General features: G+C 39.5%; 1 protein-coding gene across 1 annotated transcript in view; it reads left to right on the top strand.

Moving 5' to 3' along the window:
- The window catches only part of MYH15 (myosin heavy chain 15), a 140,396-nt gene that overhangs the window by 11,959 nt on the left and 104,417 nt on the right, over nucleotides 1-24,020 (top strand). Inside the window, exons 3-11 of the mRNA XM_008048571.2 lie at nucleotides 167-310; nucleotides 2,384-2,540; nucleotides 3,229-3,256; nucleotides 4,993-5,086; nucleotides 6,819-6,911; nucleotides 9,188-9,251; nucleotides 9,345-9,440; nucleotides 15,050-15,153; nucleotides 16,342-16,480. Of these exons, the coding sequence (XP_008046762.1) occupies nucleotides 167-310; nucleotides 2,384-2,540; nucleotides 3,229-3,256; nucleotides 4,993-5,086; nucleotides 6,819-6,911; nucleotides 9,188-9,251; nucleotides 9,345-9,440; nucleotides 15,050-15,153; nucleotides 16,342-16,480 (919 nt within the window). The remainder of the gene's footprint in view (nucleotides 1-166; nucleotides 311-2,383; nucleotides 2,541-3,228; nucleotides 3,257-4,992; nucleotides 5,087-6,818; nucleotides 6,912-9,187; nucleotides 9,252-9,344; nucleotides 9,441-15,049; nucleotides 15,154-16,341; nucleotides 16,481-24,020) is intronic.

Genomic DNA, 24,020 nt, shown 5'->3' with positions numbered 1-24,020 from the left:
CCTCTCACAACAACGCTAGTTGGTAGACTGATGCTAATGGGCTTCTAGAACATTTACCTAGCAGGGAAAATCTACTACAAGAGCTGCCCTCCAAAAGATAATTCTGTTTCTTGGCGGGGGTGGGGGGAGTCCTCCCTAATATAACATATTTATCTCTTCTCTGCAGAGTCTGCGTGTCAAGGAGGACAAAATCCAGCAGATGAATCCTCCAAAGCTTGAAATAATTGAAGACATGGCAATGCTGACTCACCTCAGTGAAGCATCTGTGCTGCAGACCCTGAAGGGACGCTATGACCACTGGATGATCTATGTGTGTAATATGCTTTACGGCTGAACTATCATGCTGTCACTCACACTGCTTAAGTCCCAGGCTCTTGTGGGTTATCTCTTAAGTTGAACTTAAGCGTACTCACATGGGGATACCCACTAAGGAACGTGTGCTGGGGAGGGACCTTATCTTAGCATTTCCCCAATTGTATTTTGTCGGCATTTATGTCTCTTGCCACAGGTCATCATGCTAAATTAAAAGCTTGAAGTGGCTGGGCAGGATAGCTCACACCTGTAATTCCAGCACTTTGGGAGGCCAAGGTGGGAGGATTGCCCAGAAATTCAAGACTAGCACCGGTAACACAGCGAGACCATGCCTCTACCAAGAATCAAAAACTTAGCTGGGCATGGTGGCAGATGCCCATATTCCCAGTTACTTGGGAGGTTAAGGCAGGAGGATCTCCTGAGCCCAGGAAGCTGAGGTTGCGGTGAGCTGTAATTGTACCACTGCACTCCATACTGGGTGACATAGTGAGCTGCTGACTAAAATGAAGTTAAATTTAATTAAAATAAAATAAAATAGGCATGAGACTTGGTGCTTGATAGACAAGTGTCTAAATGCCAGCTCCGCTACTAGTTGTTAAATTTCTTAACTTCTTGAAGTCGCCTTATCTGTAAAGTGGGATAATAATGTCTGACTCTCCGTGGTAGCTTGGAGGATTAAATAAAAATATGTAGGTAAAGCACATAGTTCAGTGCCTGTCATCTAGTTAATACTCAATGAGTACTTTTAAAAAGTCACCATTAAGTTGGTGATGGTTGTTGTTCACATTCTTTGATTTACTCAGAACCTGTGTAGCAGAAGCAGCACTGAGTAGATTAGGGTAAGATGTTGCATCAGTGACGCGTTACCATTGAAGCCATAACATGCAACCAGCTTGCTTCTCAGCTCTCTGGCTTACCATGTGACTATATTCATTTCCTGGGATACTGTAACTACATTACTACAAATCCGGTGGCTTAAACCACAGAAATTATTCTCTTACAGTGCTGGAGGCCAGAAGCCCAAAAATCAAATCAAATCAGCAGGGTCACACTCCCTCTGGAGGACCCAGGGGAGTGTCCTTTTCTGTCTCTTCCAGCCTTTGGTGGCTCCAGGCCTTGCTTGTGGCTGGGTCACTCCAGACGCCACTGCCATCTTCACATCCCCTTCTCCTCTATGTATCTCTTATAAGAACACCAAGTGCTGAATTTAAGGCCTGCCTGACTGTCACCTTGAGATCCTTAACTTAATTTCTTTTTTTCAAAATTTTTTATTTTAAAGATGTGGGGTATAATTCAGGGTTAGGTATACAAGTGTTCATTATGCAGGTACCCTTGTTGATAAGGTGTACCTCCCCCTCCCCCTGGCAGAATCCCACTACTGCCAATCTCGCCCCCCACCCCTGGAAATTTTTCACAACTGAAAATCCTTTTCTTATAGTATGATGATAATTGTTCAAGGTGCACTTATGAGTGAGAACATGCGATACTCAGTTCTCTGCTTCTGTGATAGATCATTCAGTATTATAGACTCTGAGTTCATCCAAGTTGCTCCTTAACTTAATTTCATCTCTAGAGACCCTTTTTCCAAATAAGATCACATTCTCAGGCTCCAGAGATTAGGACACAAACATCTTTTGGGGGACCACAATTCAACTACTAAAGTGACTGAGTGACCCACATGAGCTATTCCTTCTCGGTGTCCTGAAAACCAAGTTTCTAATCTTGTTGATGTAGAGAATCACCTCTGGCCTTAAATGCCTGATGGCTAGTTACTGAAATATCTGTAGGCCTGTGGTTGGCATCCCCTCTGTCTTCAGAAGCTCTGTGTGTCAGATGTCTTAGTAGTTAGCAGGTCTCCCGGAGGGGAGGTAATCCCAGGTCCTGATGTTACTCTAACCTGGTTCTGTCTCTTCCTGTTAGAAGTTCCTTCTTTACACAAATCTAAAAGCTCTTCTCTTTTGAGTTCCTTTACAAGTCATATTTGAGCAAATGTTACCTGACAGCAGAGGAACTGATGAACCGGGAAGTATTTCTAATCTATTTTCTGAAATCTTTTCTGATCTTTTCTTAGACATATTCAGGTCTCTTCTGTGTGACCATAAACCCTTACAAATGGCTTCCAGTGTATCAGAAAGAAGTCGTGGCTGCCTACAAAGGGAAGAGGCGATCAGAGGCTCCCCCTCACATCTTTGCTGTTGCTGATAACGCCTTTCAGGATATGCTTCACAGTAAGTAGCTGCCCTACAAAATGGAAAGTAAAAATATCTGATCTACTTTTTCTCTGTGTCACTAAGAGGCACTTAGGCATTGTGAGCAGAGCATGGCCTTTGCAGTTATTTAATCACTTGACACCTCCATTTCCTTCTGGATAAAATGTGGGCAAAATAGTACCTACCTCCTAGGGTTATTGGGCCGATTAACTCATACATCAAAGTGAGATCATGTATTTAGAGTGGTTGGGCTAGTGACTGGCCCAGAGCAAGCCACTGGTAGATATTAGCTTTTATTTAAAGCATCTGCTATACTGTCTGACACAAAGATGTTATTCTATAGCTGTTATTACACAATCATTCTTAAAAGGCTTGAAATGGCAAAAATCTCAACTGTTAGCTGATTATCCATCTGTATGTAGAGTAAAGAAATAGGCCTTAAATTTATATGTTCTTATGATTGGCATTCATAAGGGCAAGAGAAAATCTATTTTACTCTGTCCCATTTAAATGGTATTTTTTAAAAAACTGTAAATGGAGCAAATCTCCTCTCTAGTGTCTGATTTCTAACTGCAGTCAGGGAAATTTTAAATAAGTTCATGCTAATACAAAAACCTCTAGTGTAAGAATATTCATAAGAGAGAGTAAGCTGTGTTAAAAAATAAAAATAACAAAGAATATGCTGACATTTTCCTTTCTTTTGTAGATCGGGAGAATCAGTCTATACTCTTCACGTAAGTGTTCACCTTGTTTTTCTTTTTGACCTGAAGTAAGTTTTTTTTTTTTTTTTGAGTTGGAGTCTCACTCTGTCGGCCAGACTGGAGTGCAGTGGCCGCTCCCGGCCACCGCAGCCTCGACCTGCTGGGCTCCGACGATCCTTCCGCCTCAGCCTTCCAAGTAGCTGGAACTACAGGCGCGTGCTACCATGCCTGGCTCATTTTGATTTATTGTAGAGATGAGGTCTCGCCAAGTTGCCCAGGCAGGTCTTGGATGGAAACAGATACCTATTGGGAATTCAACTTAAATTCACTCTTTGAATTATTGGCCCTTTAGATGCAGAAGAAGCAAGGCTAGATCACTCAGGCAATTATCATAATGTTTTGGTCAGTAATTATTCCAGCTAATCTACTTCTGACATTTTAAGAGCTCCTTTAGAAACCTTAGTGCACAAGTTAGTCTCACCTTCTTGGTGAGTGAGAAAGACTCACTGTCCCAAATGATCATCTTCAAAGGCCTCTGTGATGGTTAAGCAGAAAGGCTGAAAGTCCAGTTGGGTATGACCAAGGAATAGATACCATGCTCTTGTGGCATCCATATTGGAGCAGGCCAAGGTGCAGAGGGATAAGAAAAGGAGGTAAAGAGGAAGGAAGGAAAGGGCCTCAGTGATACCTTATTGTTTATTAAAGGGTACTAGCAGGTCAGGCAAACTGTCAACATAGTGGCTGAGATCCAAGGGGCTATGAAGTGCTAAAGTCCTTGGTCTTTCTATACAATGTCATCTTGCATGTTGAACTCTCCATTGGCTTCAACTATCCCAAGAGGAAACATGATGACTCAGAACCTTAGGGTTAGATAGAGTTCAACCATTTGCAGAGAGGATACACTGTTTTCTAAAGTTTTAAATATACAAAGGCAGGCCTTGATTCTATGATGCATTGGGTGATAAGCCTATAAATTCACCACTGTGTTCTTCCCACATTAAAAAGTTAGCAGAGTCGGTCTCTGTGGCTCAGCCTGTAATCCCACGTCTTTGGGAGGCTGAGGTGAGTGGATTGCTTGAGCCCGCGGGTTCGAGACCCGCCTGGGCAGCGAGACCTCATCTCTACAATAAATAAAAAAATCAGCCGGGCGTGGTAGTGCATGCCTGTAATTCCTGCTACTCGGAAGGCTGAGGGGGAAGGATTGCCAGAGTCCAGCAGGTCGAGGCTGCGGTGGCCGGGAGCGGCCACTGCACTCCAACCTGGGCGACAGAGTGAGACTCCAACTCAGAAAAAACAAAACAAACAAACAAAAAGTTAGCTGGTTGTCAAAGGTAAAGGGGAAATTTAAAGCCCAACTCCCTGGTGAAATGATTAGTAGGTCTTCTTTTAAGAAAAGGGTTGGACTTGGCTGTGCAGTAGACTTCATACATTAAAATCTCTTGAATAGTTTGTAACAAGAAGACCTGTCTCGAATCAATAGAGATATTATCTTGCTTTTTGTTAATAGGACCATGAGGAGAAACAGGCTTCTCTCATTTATAAAAGTCCTTGATCTTTCTGAACTCCAGATTTTTGCTCATGCCATTTTACCAGGCTGAGATGTCCTTCTCCTTTTCCCAATGAAATATCTACATATCCTCAAACCTTGTCTTAAGTTCCACTTTTCTATGAAATCTTCCCTGCTTGTCTTAGCCTACATAATCAAAATTACTTTTCATTGTGTTGATGATCAGAACCAGTTAACTATGTCGCTGAATTTCAAATCACAGAGGAGAATCTGGTGCTGGAAAGACTGTGAACACCAAACATATTATCCAGTATTTTGCCACCATAGCAGCCATAAGTGAACCTAAGAAAAAGCCGGTAAGTTCACATATCTTGGCAAAAAAGATGAGGTAGCCCTATCCGCTGGATCATGGGAGCTCTGCCATGACCACTTATGGGGAGCAAGGAGGCAACAAGAACCAAAGAATAATTAACACATTATAGAAAAGTCTCTTTATTTATTTCATCTTTCTTTTGCCTCTTGAGAGGATCATCAAATGCTCCAAACCAATAACACAAAACCATGAATTAAATAATTTGTTTCAGATTTGCTTCAAGGAGCATTTACTAGCCTGATCTTTGTTGGACCTGAAAGTTATGCCTGCAAGATACAAACCACGTTACCTAAAGGCTGGAACATCAATGCTTTGGGTAGTTCTGAGTCCCTCTATCTACCATGACACATTAGACGTCCACAAATGTGCATCAATAGAAGTCTGCTTCCTTCATTCTTAACTATGGGAGCAAATCCCAAATGCCCAAGGGACATAGCCTCAACTTAAATCACATCCCATGTTCTGAAAAACTTTTTCTTCTCTATTTATTTTTTTATCCTTGGCAATTTTTAATTTAGTTGACTTTGTTTAGCTCCATTAACTGGTAGTGGTCTTTGTAATAATTTGGGGATAACTAGACCATGAAAGTTAATATGCAAAATAAAATTAGGTAATGCTGAGTGGAACTAAAAATCAATGAGTTATCGAGCTGTTAGATCTCTAATATTTCATGTCTGACATTATTTTGCTCTTTAAATTCAATCCTGGATGTTTCCTGCTGTTTTTGCAAGTAAGAAGTATATCAAAATAGTCATCTGGTCTAATTTTTAAACTATAAAAAGTTTGTTTTCCAACCACCCCATTCCTAAATTTTGTTGATTTCTTTAGGTATTATTGAACTCTATTATTCACTAGCTATAATTTTGTTTTTATGTACATTTTAGTTTGTTTTTTGATGTGTGTTATTGGTTTGGTCTAGCCACTGAATCTTATGACAAAATATATAACATGTCTTTGGAAATCTTTGCTCATATACAAATGTCCTTATTTGAAGGAGAGTAGACCCATATTACTTAGAAGAAATATAATATTTGTAAGTCTGTAAATTCTTGATACCACACACCATATAATTCCCCTTATAAAATGGATATTTGAGGCTAACCGGGAAACAACAAAACCATATTGCTACTTGGGTGTTAGGTAGCCATTTAGGCTAACTGTGTAGATGAACTGTTTTCGTCCTAAGTGCACATAATTTAAATTCAGTATCAATATTATTAGAGATCACTGCTTGGTGTGAACCTCTAGGTTACTCAGGAGTAGTAACAAGCAAAACGATAAATGAATAATATTAAATCTGCTTTACTATCATAGAATAAATTTCTAATCACGAGGATTAGATGAGAAAAGAGGAAGATTAGCAAAGGGGGAAACGTGGAATGAAGTTTATCGGGAAATAGGCTATAGTATTTGCTTGTTTGTTTATTTGGTGAATAACCATTTTCTTTTCCCATGCAGGCCAATGCCAACTAAAAGAAGCATGGCAAATAAATGAACTCCCTTATATTGATGGGGCATCATATATTAAGTCAATCTTTTTCAACCATCTGTTTTTTGTAATTTCCATTCCAAGAGAATATTTTATAACCAAATTTGGAAGCAGCTTTTGGCTACTGATTATCAAAGCAAGAATGCGGTTTGACCTGGGGAGGAGGGCTTGCCACATTACAGAATTAAAAGTTTCATCAGTTGCACTTCTCTTGTATGTATCTCAGGGGACTTTAGAAGATCAAATCATGCATGTGAACCCTATCTTGGAAGCATTTGGAAATGCCAAAACCCTGAGAAATGATAACTCCTCTCGTTTTGTAAGTAACGTAATTTAGCATAATATCAGAGCCTTTAATTTTTAAGCAATGGGAAAACTCGTGTCTTGACACATAGGTATGAAAAAGACTCTAGAACACCGAAGATCTTTGATTGAAATCTATAAGGTTGTTAGATTTCTCAAGAAAACTCACTGCTTCAACACTAAGACAATTAGAACTACATATAAAGATATGTCTAAGAAGCTTCTATTTGGTCAGTTTCAGGAAGAAAGTATTTATCTTAATAGTTTCTAATTCCTTTTCAGTCCCAGTAGGGAAGCTCACCCAACAAATTATAATAATGCTTTATATTTTATTACATTTTACAGATTTGAAATACTTTTTCCTTCATAATTTCCTATACTCCTTGTAAGTCAATTTAGTAGGCACTTTCTAATTTACTTACTACAATTATTGTTTCTATTTTTTCCTATGGCCTCCCTACCCCTGCATATTTTTCACTGGAGACTTTTTTTTTTAATTGGGAAAAAGGATTTGTAAGTAGCTTTTGATAAATATAAGTCCCATGACAGAGAAATAATTTGGCTTTCAAAACCTAGTTTAACAAATCCATTTTATGCCAAGGATGAGTGGCAGGGAGCCACTATAGAATTTACAAGGAAATTTGCAGAAGGCTTCCTGTTTGAATCTCTGGGCATAATTAAATAATAGTGCCATGCTGATTTGGCTAGTTTCCATCCAAAGCCTGAGAGCTGCTCTGTCTACCCTTAGATCTGCTCGCAATGTCTGGCTGGTCATAGTGAGTACTGATACTGGTCCATACAAAAACTGCTGGATTGGAATTTGTTAGAATGCTAATAAGCTTTCTGCTGAAATACGATAGACAGAAAGCTTAAAAGAAGCCAGGAAGGAGGGAAAAAAGGAAAGGAAGAAAGGGAGAGGAAAAAGAAAATTAAAGAAAGGAAGGAAAAAAGAAAATAAAGTAAAAGAAAATAAGGAAAGAACAGCAAGTAGAAAGATAAGGAGGGAAAAAAAGCACTTGAAAGAGAATAAGGACAAGAAAAAGGTCGAAAGATTAGAAGGAAGGAAGCAGAGCAAAATAAACATGAAGTTGGATAAATGGAAGGAAGGATGGAAAGAGGGGAGGAGAAAAGAGAGAAAAAGATGTTCAAGAAATCTACATGAAATGTTTGCAATTAATGCTATCTATGTAGGTATACATATGTGTGTAGACATGTATGTGTGTTCATATATATTTGCATATATATATGTGTGTGTGTGTATGTGTGAATATGTGTGTGTGTGTGTTTGTGTGATTCCCCTTGACCTACATTTTTAACTTACTGATTCGCTATCTCCATACATGGCCATTCTCCCACTCTCCTTTCCTTGCCAGTCTGCTGTCGTGCTCTGCCTCCCTGGCAAGGGCCTACCCCCACCTGGCTGCCTTCCTCTCGGCTCCGGCATCCACATCGCACAGGCTATAGCTCATCCCACAGGCCCTGGCTGTCACCAGATGGCCTCCTCAGCTACATCTGGCATTCTGACATGGGCACTGTCACCTCTGGACAGTGTTTCTGTCCCACTCGATCCTGCCTTATGGCTTTTCGCTGAGAAGAAAGAAAGTGTGCCCATCTATTAATTACGCCAAGGTGTGTTTTGAAACATAAATCAGGTCACATCACTCCTCTGCTTAAAACCTCCCAGTGTCCCCTGAGCACACATAAAATAAATCCCTACTCTTTTCTGTGTTTTACACGGCCAACATGATGTGTACCTGTCTACCTCCCAGACTGTGTTTTATGCTCCCTTTTCTCTTACTTGCTAAGCTCCAAGACAACAGCTTATCTTGTGATTTATGCCAGAGCTATTGTGGCCGCTGCTCACCCACTAGAATAGAAGCTTCATGAGGGCAGAGACCATGCCTGCTTTTTCTTGGGTGCTATCTATCTCCAATGCCTAGCAGGTTTCCTGGATCATAGTAGATGCTCAATAAATGTTTGCTGAATGGATGAAAATATGCTGAGCCAATATTTTTCTAATTTTTAGATAGTAACACTGAGGCCCACTTCACAATGCATACAAGAATACACAGGGTAGGAATGAGCAGATTTGGGGCTAGATGCCAGGACCACTGCTAGTTTTCTGACAATCATTCTGGCTCTTTCCAGACATTAGCTGGTGCCAGCTCATCTCAAATTCATGTTGCATCTTTTAAAAAAAATTTGGGAGGTAGTCACTTTGAGTGTTATGTATTGTGAAGTCATTGCAACTGTTGGAAGTTTGAATAGGAGGGCTTCTCTGTGTTCACCTAGGGCAAATTCATCAGGATGCACTTTGGTGCCAGAGGCACGCTGTCGTCTGTCGACATCGAGATCTGTAAGTAGCCATTGCACTGTCTGATTACTTTTCTTTTTCTACGTTTTTCAAGAACATCTAAGTGTGAATCTTTATCCACTTCTCATCATCCAGATTTGCTTGAAAAATCTCGGGTGATTTTCCAGCAGTTGGGAGAAAGGAACTACCACATATTCTATCAAATTCTGTCTGGAAACAAAGAACTTCATGGTAAGTGTCAGATTCCAGAGCCGAGGTTTATTTCAAAATGAGAGGGAGAGAAGTCAAATTTCAGGGAATGAAAAAAGTGCTGTTTAGTGAGTCTCTTGGTCTCTTTAGACCTCAGTTTCTTTGTTTTTAAAACGTAGAGAATGGAACCAGTTAGAGAGAGAGAGAGAGAGAAAGAGAGAGAGAGAGAGAGAATAAAAACACTGAATAATTGAAAACTTTAATTAATTAGACCCACATGGGTAGTACAGACAAAGGGCCAGAGGAGAGCAACATCGCCATGGTGGGTGGTGGCCAACGGCAGTTTCATAAAGAAGGAGGGACTTGGGCTGGGATATGAAGAAGGAAAAAGGGATTTAGCCAGACACAGGGAAGAGAAGAGGTGATTTCCGGTAGGAGAAACAGTGGACACAATGTCAGGAAAGGACAAAGCAAGAGCTGGGAACAGAGAGACCGGATTAACTGAAGACAAGGGCATACATGGAGGGATAAGGGAGATTTCATTCCGAGGGTTATTGAACTCAGAGACTTGGCAGAGAGTGTGTGTCTGTGTGTTGAGGGAGCAGGGTGGGGTAGCAGGAGGTCATGATTTACTGAAGACAGTGTTGAGGACGATTAAGCTGGTGTGAGGGGCAGCATGGTCTGGAGGCAGAGATATTAGATGAAAGGGAATGCCATAGTCCCGGTGTGAGATGATGAGACAGTGATCTAAGGTAGTGTCTGTGGGCATGGGGAGGAAGTAGATGAACTCATGGAAGAATAGACAGGTTTGGCAGTGACTGCATGTAGAAATAAAGGAGAGTAATAAGTCAAAAATACCCCCAAGTTTTGTGACTTGGCTAGGATAACTGTTGTTTCATAAACAGAAATAGAAAAGCAAATTGTGGGGTAGGAGGATGAATTTCATGTATCCACTCAACAAATATTTATTGTGGGGCTGCTATGTATGTACTGGACATTGCTTTTTAATCACGGAAGATACAGTGGTGACAACACACAGGTTCCTGGCCTCATAAATTTGAAGTCCAATGTGGAAAACAGGTAACAGGCAAGTAAGCAAAGAATATATCCTATTTCTTTATAGGTTATATGGTAGGTCTATAAAGAAAAATCAAGTAGGGTGAGAGGATAGAGGGAATTGGGGTGTGGTGGGTTGCGTAATAGTTGTATTTTAGATAAAATGGTCAGGCAATTTCTCTCTGAGAAGGTGATATTTTTGCAGACACCCGAATAAGTGAAGGAGCAAAATAGTAAAAAATGTCCAGGCATAAAATTCCTGGCGGTGGGAACGGTGAGTGTAAAGCCCTGAAGCAGAACTGCATTGGTTTATTCTTGACCTAGCACAATGGCCATTGTGGGTTGGAGAGTGGGGAGGGTAACATCAGAGGAGACCGGTGGGACATGCAGCACCCACCTTGCGGACTGTGGTGGAGAGAGTTTAAATTTTAAGTGCTATGAGAAGTCTTTGGAAGGGGAGAATGGCCAGCTGATTTAATTTCAAAGGTACAGCATTTGAAATCAGCCATTGAGGACAATAGTGCTCCCACGGGAGTGGATGTGGGTTGAGGCTGCAGATCTAGGCTAGCAAATTCATGGGGGCAATCAATGCCCCCAGTCCATTGTGCTTAGTTTAAGTAGAACATAAATCAGGCAGCGTGTTGACTGCTTGGTGTCTTCAAAGTACCCCCACCAGCTGGAGAAAGCTCTGAAAACTAGACAGTTCTGTTCCCCACAGCTGTCATTGGTGCCATGTAAACAGCAGTTTCCTCCTCCCCACCCTCCCTCCATTTAAACCTGGAAGGGATTTTTTTGGGCTTCCATTGATTAGCTCTGTCAACGCCAACATTCTTGACATATATTTCTATGCTGTGTAGGGAATCTGACAGATAGGGTCTAATGTGGGTACCAGCGGCAACCATAAGGTTTTTGGGGACATCTCTGTTTACTAATACAACTGTCTGAAGTCTGCGGTTGCTGCGGGAAATTCATTCCTATCCTGAATTCACTTGAGTCTTTGGGGGGGGGGCTGTTGTTATTGATTACTGTGCAAAGACTGACATCTGGTGGTCAAAATTGAGTATTGTCGGTCCACTTGTTTTCAGCATTCATTGTCCCTTTGGGGGACATTTTGAAAGATGATCTGGAACTCTTTCCATTCACATTTGCCAAATAAGCGCTTCAGAGTGTCCTGAGGATTAATACAAGAAGACGCATCTTAGCAATATGGGGATTATGTCCGAATTTCCTGAAATATGAGCATGGGTCTTATTCTTTTATACTACAAAAAAATTGCATATAAAAAAAAAATCACAACACAGTGGCTGACTGCCCACTGAAGGAACCAAGGACACAAGGTGATATATTAGCCAGAATCAGCCCCCATCCGGCCTTGACATAGCCACAAACACTCCTCCCTTTTTCTCTCAGTTAAGTCTGACTCTTTTTCTCAGCAAAGCTAAGACTCACCTGCCCTTGGACAGGCGCCTTCTAAGTCCTCAGTTTTTACTGCCACCTGTATAACATGATCCTATGTATATCTTCCTTTTCCTCTTCTTTTATTTGACTTTTTTGATATTTATTGTACCCATTCTTACTATTCAACTAGTGTATAAACTCCGATGACTAAGAGGTCCTTGACTCAAAATTCATGACATTTTGTCTCCTATCCTGAGCACTCACTTCATAAAATATGTGGCAATCATTCATAGTGAAGAGTCAATCTACAGAATGAATGGTAGAAAATATTTGCAAACTGTATATCTGAAAAGGGGTTAATATCCAAAATATATAAGGAACTCATCTTTCTAAAAATATATATATATTGTAAAGATGTGCAGTACAATTCAGGATTAGGTATTTAAGTGGACATCATACAGGGAAAGTTTGGGTCTCCCTTTGGTCCTCATTTCGCCTGGTTTGAGATTAGATACCCATTTTGTTGTTGTGTGCCCCCTTCCCATGCCAACAGTACCCCACTACTGTCAATCTCTTTTTTATAGTATTATGGTAAATGTTCAGGGTCCGCTTATGAGCGAGAACAGGTGGCCCTCAGTTCTTTGTTCTTGTGATAGATCACTGAGTATGATAGACTCTAAATCCATTCAAGTTGCTGTGAAGTCCTTGTGCTTGTCCTTCCTTATGGCTGCGTAATATTCCATTGTGTATATGTACCACATTTTTTTTTTTATTTGAGGTGGAGTCTCACTCTGTCGCCCAGGCTGGAGTGCAGTGGCATGCTCACGGCCACCCTAGCGTCGACTTGCTGGGCTCTGGCGATCCTTGCACCTCAGCCTTCAAGTAGCCAGAACTACAGGTGCACACTACCACACACGGCTAATTTTTTATTTATTGTGGAGATGTGGTCTTCCCAACTTGCCCAGGCTGATCTTGAATCCACGGGCTCAGGCAATCCACTCGCCTCAGCCTCCCAAAATGCTGGGATTACAGACACTTTTTTAAAAAAAAAATCCAGTCCAGTTTTGATGGGCAGCACAGTTGGTTCCAGGTTTTGCTATTGTGAATAGTGCTGCAAGGAACTCATCTTAATAGCAAGAAAACAACCTGATTAAAAAATGGGTAAGAAATCTAATAGACATTTCTCAAAAGAAGACATACAAATAGCTGCCAACAGGTCTATGAGAAAAGGCTCAATATCACAAATCATCAGGTAAATGCAAATTAAAAAAAACACAATGAAGTATCACCTCACACCTGTTAGAATGGGTGTTACCAGGAAGACAAGAGATAACAGGGATTGGTGTGGAGAAAAGGGAATCCTTGTACACGGTTGCTTGGAATGTACAGCCGTTATGAAAAATGGTATGGAGATTCCTCAAAAGATTAAAAATAGAACTACCATATGATACAGTTATCTCAGTACTGGGAATACATCGAAAGGAAAGGAAGTCAGTCCCATGTTCGTGGCAGCATTATTCACAATTGCCAGGATAGAAAACAAGCTAAGTGTCCGTGAAAATGTGATATATATATATATATATATATAAAGTTGAAAAAAGTAGAATAAATTCAGAATCTCTATTGTACAATATGGTGATTACAGTTGATAACAATGTATGCATATTTGATATTACTAAGAGTAGATTTTAAACATTCTCATCACAAAAATACGTATGTGAGGTAATGAATACAGTAATTAGGTACAATAAATAATTTCACAAGTATACATAGATCAAAACATCATGGGGTACACAATAAATATGTACAATTTTTATTTATCAATTAAAAAATAAAATCATCTACACAAATGCTTTAAAACTTTTATGAATATTTTAATTAAAATACATGTATCTGCCTTCTGCTTGATTTCTTTTGGGCTAGCCCAATTTCTTTCTTTCTTTTTTAAGTTTTATTTAACAGCTTGGTTGAATTGTTATTGATCTAAAGTAAACTGCCTATGTGTGAAGTGTATAACTGGTACGTGTTGACATATTACATATGTGGGAAACCATCACCACAATCAAGATAATGCACGTATCCATTCAAAAGTGTCCTTGAGATTTTTTATAATCTGTCCCTCTTGCCCCTTGAAGCCCTCCCCCCAACCCCAGTCCCTAGGTCACCACTAATATGCTTTCTGTCATCATAGATCAGATTCATCTTCCTTCCAGAACTTTTCAAGACAGAATCATATTGTATATATCAATTTTGTCTGGCTTATTTTGCCCAGCATGATCATTTTGAGAGTCTACTATGTTGTAGCATATATTCATCATGTATTCCTTGGTTTGCTAAATAATAACCCACTGTATGGATATACAACACTTTGCTAACCCTTTCAACTCTTGATGAACATTGGGTTTGTTTCTAAATAAAGCTTCTATGAACATTTGTGAAGCCCAATTTCTTTGTTTTTGAGATTTGGGGTTCGGGATAGCAGGTTTTCACTTCACTGAGCAATCAACAGAAAAATAAGACCAGCTCAAAAAACCTTCCTTGGGAGCAAGTGTTGGGCAGTAATCGGTTAATGTGATTCTGCCAAGTCAGTTGGTGATGTGCACTGACAGCCCGCCTCTGCTTCAGCCCGCATTATGTTTCCTGACTAAGTGAATCATGTCAGGAGTCTTAGACATATCAGGGTGCAGTGTTGGACACTGTAGTTGATTTATGGATCCCTTGAAAGACAGACTCAGCCTTCTAATAGCGAGGACGTGATGTGACAGGGTTACCCTGCGTGCAGACCCCAGGGTCTGGCTGCTTTCTAGTTTTTGAAGCTCGGGTCTGTTCTACTTATAATTTTACAAAATATTTTTGTCTTCCAGCCCTTAGTCATGAATCTAGGCCAAATTCCTGTTTTCAAAGTTTTGCCAACACTTATTATCTATTTTTTTCACACCAATTCAAGCTGCTGCAATTGAATCTGTGTTTGGATTTGGCCAGCCTGGGCTTCTCTTGGGAGGCATTAACACATGACTGACAAGTTAATAGAGGGCAAAAATTGATTGCAGAGGCTTGGGTCTGAAATATGGATTTTATTTTGGCTTGTTTATAAGAATGCTATAAGCTGTAAGGGTAAACTGTGAATATTGGTCAATTATTTTCTAAGGCCTTGCGGATTTCTATAAGCTATTTAACGGATGCTTTTCCCACTGTAGACATGCTCCTGGTGTCTGCAGACCCCTCTGACTTTCACTTCTGCTCCTGTGGCGTAGTTGCTGTGGAGAACTTGGATGATGCTGAAGAATTGCGGGCCACACAAGTAAGACTTGTTCGTTGTCAATGTAACGTCTGGTAATGGCAATGAGGAATGAAAGAAAGCATCTGAGAACTCTGTTCTTCAGGGACCTGGAGACCTTCCCCTGGAGGTGGAGGGCTGCTTCTGTTCAGAGTTTGCCTCATTATTGTAAAAGTGCACATGGTCATTATAGTAACTTCGGAACATATGCAAAAGAAGAGAGACGGTTCAACTCCATGGTCAAAATCCAATTTTATTCCGTGTATATCTTTATAGACTTTATTCTGTTTGTATCTATTTGAGGTGACTTTTGTATGGCCATTTTAGCATTTTTTTTAAACAAAAGATGACAATCATACTGTTTATACTCTATGGAATATAGGGTCTACTTTTTCAATTTAATCTTACAAGCATTTGAAATGTCATTACAAACTCCTTGTAAACACTTGCATGAATCCTTAAGATTGTATCAGGCCTTTCTCCTACTGTGTATTGAGTTATTCCCCTAGTGTTAGAATCAAGTTTATTGTCACTTCATCCACCTTGCCACTGTAGGGAATATTTTTTCCGTTTATCAGATTCACCTTATGCTAGATTCCTAGAAGCGAAAGAAAAGGACTATGAATTTTTTTATCACCTCTTGGTTCATGTTCTCAATTGACCGCTAGATAGATTATACTAATATTCACCCTCCTGGAGTATATGAGAACGCACATCTTACCATGTGCAGTGGCTTCTTAGGATGCAGTTCTATGGTGAGGTGACGTTTCTTACACACTTCCTTTTGCCAGTCTTTAAAATTTGTCTGCTCTGGAATAAAGTCAGGAGAACATATGGGATCACAGAAATAAGCAACCCAACAGATCTGATGCTTTCTGTTATAACCATGAGAGACAAAATAATTGACCCCATGCAGCCAATTCGGATCTGATGCTGGAAGGGACACGAGAGGGACAGGGCATTGAAGGAAGTTTCTAAAACTACTGGAGACTAAACAAGCCTTGTCTTGTGCCTGGCCAATACTCTTTTGTAAAGGGATGAGCAGACTACAGGTGACCCAGTGCCCACAGGGTTGATTTGCATTACTTTGAACAGAGCTGTCTGTCTCATTCCCCTGCAGCCCACAGCCTGAGGTATGACACAGTGGGGGTGAGGTGCTGGTTGCAGCCATTAGGCAAATGAAGACAGGGCCATCTGTTTCTCTTTTTACAGCAAGCCATGGACATCCTGGGCTTTCTTCCTGATGAGAAGTATGGATGCTATAAACTCACTGGAGCCATCATGCACTTTGGAAACATGAAATTTAAACAGAAACCCAGAGAAGAGCAACTGGAAGCAGATGGCACAGAAAGTAAGAATCGTTTTGAAGACATGGCATTTACGTCAAATCCCTGACCCAGTCCTGCTCCCTTTCTCCTTGCAATTGGCCTGACCTCTTGGTTTTTGGAAAGTATTGGAATTACTCAATACCTTCTTTCCCATTGCTGTTCCTCAAAATTATTCTCTCAACCACCCTTCTAATGTAGAATCTTCTAGGGCAGAATAAGACTCATTCCTCTTATTGTCGATCCAGTGAATTTGCCACTTTTGGGTGAAACAGGATTGACCAAGATGTAGTCTGCCTTTAGCACGTAGACTATGGAGAAAAACCGAGAGAGAAGCAAATCGCCATAAACTGCCTTAGGTGCAAAATGGAGATGTGATGGAAGGCCTTGGAATTCCAACATGAAGTGACTAACTCCACAAGGGGGAGACCCCAAGGCTTCATCTCCTCTCGCTTTTTTAATTCATATTTTAAAAAATTTGTAGTCTTGCCTGACTACTAAAAAGATTTGAGGCATCTTGTAATAAGTAATATGCCTAGAATGGTCGTTAAAACAGAAAACCGCCAGGCTCGGTGGCTCAGCCTGTAATCCCAGCGCTTTGGGAGGCTGAGGTGAGTGGATTGCCTGAGCCCGCGGGTTCGAGACCCACCTGGGCAACTTGGCGAGACCTCATCTCTACAATAAATCAAAAAATCAGCCAGGCGTGGTAGCTCACGCCTGTAATTCTGGCTACTGGGAAGCCTGAGGTGGAAGGATCTCCGGAGCCCAGCAGGTCGAGGCTGCAGTGGCCGGGAGTGGAGTGGCCACTGCACTCCAGTCTGGGAGACAGAGTGAGACTCTAACTAAAAACAAACAAACAAACAAAAAAACCCCAGAAAACGAGTCATGAGAGGAGGGGAGCATTGTTATTATAATTTGTCATCGACTATTACAATTCTCATTTTAATATTAAAAAGAAAAAATCCATTCACTCAAATTTTTAAACAAAATGTTTATAAATTTAATATTTTTAATTGTAAATCATCCATGACACAATACTTGCCATTTCAGGCATTTTTAAGTGTACAGCTCAGTGGCATTACATACATTCACATTGTCGTGTAACGATCACTGTTATCCATCTCCAGAAGTTTTTCATCATGCCAACCTGAATAAACTTTGTACCCGTTAAACAAAAACTCCCCCTTGTCTCCTTCCCCCCGTCCTTGGCAACCACTGTTCTACTTTCTGACTCTATGAAATTGACTACTCTAGGTACCTCGTGTAAGTATACTCATATAATATTCGGCCTTTTGTGTCTGGCTTACTTCACTTAGCATAATGTCTTCCAGATTTATTCCCGTTGTAGCCTGTATCAGAACGTCATTCCTTTGTAAGGCTGAATAATATTCCATTGTATGTATCTACCCCGGATATACATTTATACATTCATAATTGGATGGATACTTAGGTTTCTTTTACTTTTTGGCAATTATGTATAATGCTGCTATGAATGTTGGTATACAAATATTTGTCTGAGTTCCTGCTTTCAATTCATTTATGTCTATACCCAGAAGTAGAATTGCTGGATTAGATGGTAATTCTATGTTACGTTTTTGAGGAACCACCATACTGTTTTCCAAAGTGGCTGCACCATCTGACATTCCTACCAACAACGCACAGGGTTCCAATTTCTTCACATTCACGCCAACACTTGTTTTCTGTTTTTTATAATAGCCATCTTAATGGGTGTAAAATGGTTTCTCATTGTGGTTTTCATTTGCATTTCCTGAATGATTAGTGATGTTGAACATCTTTTCATGTGCTTATTGGACGTTTGTATGTCTTTTGAGAAATGTCTATTCAAGTTCTTTGCCCATTTTTTAATTGGATTGTTTTTTTTTGTTGTTGTTCAACAAATAATTTTGAGGCCTGTCTGTGCCAGGGACTATTCTTGAAGCTGGGGATACATCTGTGAACGAGATATTGTCTCTGTTTTGCCTAGCGTGGGAGATAGACAATAAATACACAAACGAACATGTATTAAGTCATAACAGAAAGGAAATAAAGCAGAGTAAAAGAACAAATAGGGTTGTCAGGAAGCCCCTCAGAGAAGAGGGCTTGGGCACAGACATGAATGAAGTGGGGGAATGTGATGTGAAGATGGTGTAAACATCTTACCTATTAACATATTCAAAGATGATTTTGTGGCACCTTATTTTGTTTTTGTGATAATTTTCTTGTGTCTCCCATGCTTTGAAATAGAGTTTTTTTGAAGAATTGTTTTTATTACTAAAGAAAGGCATACTTATTAGTAAATCAGAAAACACAGATGGACAAATGAAATAATGTAGTCTCATCCAGTCTGTCTGTTGGCACTTTCCCAGGTTCTTTGCTGAAGCTTCCTCATCTTGCCTGCTGCTAATGCTGCAGGGCTACAGGGTCCAACCCTGGGCCCTTTCGTCTTCTCTTTCTACACTCATTTCTTTGGCGATCATCCCAAACTCAACATGTAAAGAACTGAATGCTTCATCCCACCCTGCCTCGACCACCAACTCTTCATTTCTTCATCTTCTTAATAAATGTCAACTAGATTCTCCTAGTTGCCCTGACTCAGATCTTATAATCATTCTAAACTGTTTTCTTTTTCATCATCTCTACCTTTGAAAACTCTTCAAAAGCTCACAACTTATCACAATGGTCACAACTTATCACAATGGTCATGTCCACGGCCTCCATCTAGCCCAAGCCACCATTTTATTCCAGGTTATTCCAAGAGTCTCCTTTCTGGTCTCCCTGCCTATGATAGATAGCTCTGCCCAGAGGAGTCACAGTCAATCCCTTCCCCGTGTAAGTCAGTCTATGTTCGTCCACTACTCCAAACTCAACAATGGCTCCCAACTTACTCCAGATAAAACCCCAAGTCCCTGTCATAGCCTTCTTATTCTCTATGATACTTCTCTAAATTCCTCTCTAATCCCTACATTGGTGGGGAAATCTACTATTTTCTCTCACGCCCTTCCACTCAGCCCTCTTGGACTCGTGGTTCTTTTGGGGGTGTGTGGGCACTCCTATTGCAGGACTTTTCCAGTGTCTCTTCTTTCTTTCTGGAACTGTTTTCCTAGATATCCTTACTTTATTAAAGTGACTTCTTGGATGCTACTTTGTCAGAAAAGCCTTCTTTGACCATCCCCACCACTGTCCCATCACTATTTCCCTAACCTAAATATTTATCTTCGTGTCATTCATACAGCTATTTTTCATTATTTGTTCTAAACTCCACCCCTCCAGTCTGTCTGTAAGCTTTATAAGAACAGGGATCTAATTTGGTGTGTTCACTGCCTTGTGATCATACTCATGTTATTTCACACTGGATTTTTAAAAATCAAATTATATGTGAACACTTTTTTTCCTGCAATATCCTTTTAGATGACTACAAAGTGTTCCATTGTATAGATGTACAATGTACAGATGTATAGATATTTAATTTAAATATCTTATTGATTATTGAATTTATTTCCAGAATTTTGCTATTATGAGCAAAGTTTTGGTGAATTTACTTATAGATTTAAAGATGTATAGATATATCTAAGAATATTCATATTTCTAGAATCAGCTTCCAGGACTAAATTTCTTTCTCAGATGCCTCTATATGCCATTTATATTCCCATCAGCAGCATAAGAAAGTGATATTCTTTTTATCCTCACCAACACTGGCAGTTATTCTGTTGCCAATTAAAAATGTTTATTTCATATCTAAGTATTAATTTTTATATATTATGGCCTATTTGTATTATTTCTCTTTTGAATTTTCCAGAATGTTTCTATCATTACCTCATTTTTAAAATGGAGATGGTGGATTTTTCTTGGTTTCTAAGGATTCTTAATATATTAAGCTTTGGCAATTTCTTCCCAGTTAATCATTTAGGAAGGAATTTAAATAGCTGGACAGATGGAGAAGACATTGGAAGGGGGATAGGCACCGGAACCTAAGGGGACATCCCATCCTTTACCTCTTTCTTGAGTTCCAACCCCATGTTTCCAACTCTCTACTGCATATTTTCTGGTACCCTAAATTCCACATGCAGCGCACCATCTTCTCCCTCAAATGATTCTTTCCTATCGGCGTTTCTATCCATATTGATGAACTGCTGTTCTCTCTGCATCTCAGACTGGAAACCTCCGAGTCATGTCTCTCAGTCTCTCTCTTTCCCTTTCTCATGACCATTTTAGAGCTCCAGCATCTTAACTTTGACGTCCTGCAAATGGGTTCACTCTCTCTGTACTTTTAAACTCTTCCTACTCTGGTCTGTTTGCACATTTCCAAAATTAATCATTCTAAAGCATGACTCTAATTATGTCGTTACTCTGCTTGAAGCTCCTTTAGCGTTCCCCCATTATTAAACTAATATCTTAACGTGGCATCAAATGGCTCCTGTCACCAGAAATCACCTGCTTTTTTCAGTTTATTACTCACTCCTTGACGTCACAGTCCAACCTATCTAGGTTATAACCTCTTCTTTGACCACACCTTGTACTCTCCCACTCCTGTGGCTTCAAGTCATGCTGTTCTTTATCTCACAAATTCTTGTTCTTCCGCATTTGCCTATAAAAACCCTTCTTATCCTTCAAAGCCCAGATCAAATGTTGTTTCTTTTTAAAACCTTCTCTGTCCATAGAGTCCAAAAGTGCTGTCTCCCTATTTCAGTTTCATGATACATGATTTTTGTGTCCCTTACGCAGTTATTTTACTGACATGCTATTTTTGCCTGTTTTTTATTTACTCTCATGGATTATAATTCCTTCATGCCAGGGATTTTTGTCTTGTTTATCTATCTTCTTACTAGATCATCTAGCACCAGGGCTTACGCACAGCAAGTGCTCAGTAACTTTTGTTTATTTTTTCATTTATTTTTAAACTTGAAAATGTCATTAGTTTTATTTCCTCATCCACCACTAGTAGTCCACACATTACCAATTGATACCTCATCCATACTGGTGATTTTAATTTTTTTGGTAGCCACATTTAAAAATTAAAAAAGAAATTAAAAAGCTACATTGAAAAGTAAAAAGCAGGCCGGGCTCGGTGGCTCAGCCTGTAATCCTGCACTTTGGGAGGCCGAGGTGAGTGAAGTGCCTGAGCCCGTGGGTTCAAGACCTCCCCGGGCAACTTGGCGAGACCTCATCTTTACAATAAATCAAAAAATTAGCCGGGCATGGTAGTGTGCGCCTGTAGTTCCAGCCGGGAGCAGCCACTGCACTTCAGTCTGGGCGACTGAGTGAGACTCCAACTCAAAAAAAAGAAAGGTGAAAAGCAATAATATTTTTTAACTCAGTACATCTAAAATATTAGTGTAACAAGTAATCAATTCTAACATTTTTATGAGATATTTTCTTTTTATACTAAGTTTATAAAATCTGCTATGTATTTTACACATAGAGCATATTTCAATTTGGACTAGTCACATTCCAGTTTAATAAATTAATGAAAATAAATTGTGATATAATTCTCCATAAAATAATTTAATGTCATTATCATAACTCCTAAATATTGATGAAACTGGTTCCATTCTTTCACATCTTGTTATCTGTAGATGGGACTGAGCTGGGCTAGAATTGTAAAGTTGGAAAAGATTTCCTTTTGAATTTCTCTACTTCCTTACCTGTTTTTCAGGCAAAGTCATACTTTGTTCTTTCCCTCTTCTTGACTTCAGAATGTATTTACCAAACCTGGCTACCATTCCCTACATGGTAGTTTGCAAACTTGGCTGCCAATCGGAATCACCTGGGGAACTTTAAAATTCCTAAAGATAAGGCCTCACCCCTCTAAAAACAAAAACAAAACCAATACAGATTTCTGGAAGTGAGTTGCAGGCATCAGTATTTGTTGTTACAACTTGCCAGGTGATCTCAATGTGCAATCAAAGTTGAGGAACACTGTAAGAAGAACTTTGTTCTTAAACGTTTATGTGTATCAGAATCACCTGGGTAACCTGAGCAACTAAGAGAAGCCCAGATCCTAACTTACTTCAGCGAGCCTCATCTTTTTGTTCTTGACTAGCTCTCTAGGCTACTCTGATACAAACCGATGTTTGAGAGCCACTGCTTTCACTACATGTTACCTCTCCCGGATAAGATCATGCTGCCTAATTAAAATCCATGGTTTCATTCACAAAGTCCGGAAGGAAATGAGGCTTCTTGGTGAGAATTGTATAAAGCCTCTTTGGGAACATGATTAAAACGTGTTTATAGACATTGCTTTGTTTCCTATAGTAAGTAGTTCCTGAATGTTAGATTGGCATTTATTCATAGATTTACACTATTTTCATCTTGGCTGTAAACTGTAAATATTTAGTGCAAATGAAGTCAATTTATTTTTGGAACATGATAACTATGATTGTTTTCTGTCTCCACCTCCCACACTCTCCCCCAAAAGACAGAACATATGTGAAGTATAGTGTAAACCTCTGAGGTAAGTCCAGAGCACATCAGTCCTGTCTGTAAATACGCAAGACCTCTGGTGTGATGAGACATAATCCTGTAATGTTAGATGTTATTTCTGTGAGTGCTTAAGGTGGGATACCATGGGGAGAATTTGGGTTTCTTTTGTTCATGGATAAAAATAGACTCAAAGTACTATCCTTAACACTGGAAAAAGAATGTATGAAGGCTCCTGGTGTGAGAAACCATTCTTTGAGACTATTATTATCTGTATTATCTATCTGAATGCCTCCAAAGCTTAGAAAAAACTCTTGTCTTTTTTTTTTTTAACCTGGACAGACACTGGGGAATTATTTTTTAAACTGTTCATTACTATTCATTTTCACTCAGATATACCAGGCACGTGGCATTTCTTCCTTTCTTTTAAATATTTTCATGTTGCATAAGATGCTCTCTAAAGTCTCTTCCAGTGCAAAAAGTCTATGTTGTGGACACAAGGGCATTTCAACTTGAAACAGTCAGGCTTTTGTCTCCAAGGCTGGCACTCTTAGCAGGAGCATCTCAGCACAGCATGGGCGTGTCAGCTCTACCTTTGATTTTTCACTTACTTTCCCAAATAGACTTTGCATTTTGAAAGATTTTGTAGCAACTGAAATTCATTATCACTGCAAGCAACCTAACAGTGTGTCTGTAGCTTGTAGAAATGTATGTATAATATATATTGATTGTAGTTTATAAATGAATCAAATATTTCAAAATTGTTATGCCTCTATTAAAAATTTAAAGTCTACCACAGATAGATATTGCTAATACAGATAATGTGTAGCTCTCTAATTTTTTAAACTTTATTTTCTGTTTTTGATTATTGCTCGGAGAATTTTGTACTTTTTTTTTAGTGAAGTAAAAAAAGAATGCATGATCTTCTCTCATAAGACATTATTCTGCAGAATGGCTATGTCAGATATACCAACATATCTCAGGATTCATTTAAAATGGAAAGCATGGCAGAGAGTTTTTGGATGAGTGGAATATTCATTTTGTTTGGTAGCCAAAATAATCTGTAATTTGAAATATGCTTATAACTTCTTGCCTGTGGCATCTTTTATATTTTTGTCATTTTCTTAACACCTGAGATGATACATGCCT

The sequence above is a fragment of the Carlito syrichta genome, unplaced genomic scaffold (genome assembly GCF_000164805.1).
Source record: "Carlito syrichta isolate Samal-C Ts95f unplaced genomic scaffold, Tarsius_syrichta-2.0.1 Scaffold125966, whole genome shotgun sequence".
NCBI classification, from domain to species: Eukaryota; Metazoa; Chordata; class Mammalia; order Primates; family Tarsiidae; genus Carlito; species Carlito syrichta.
Note: the sequence above shows the minus strand (reverse complement) of the source record. Positions and strands in the feature narration are given on the sequence as shown.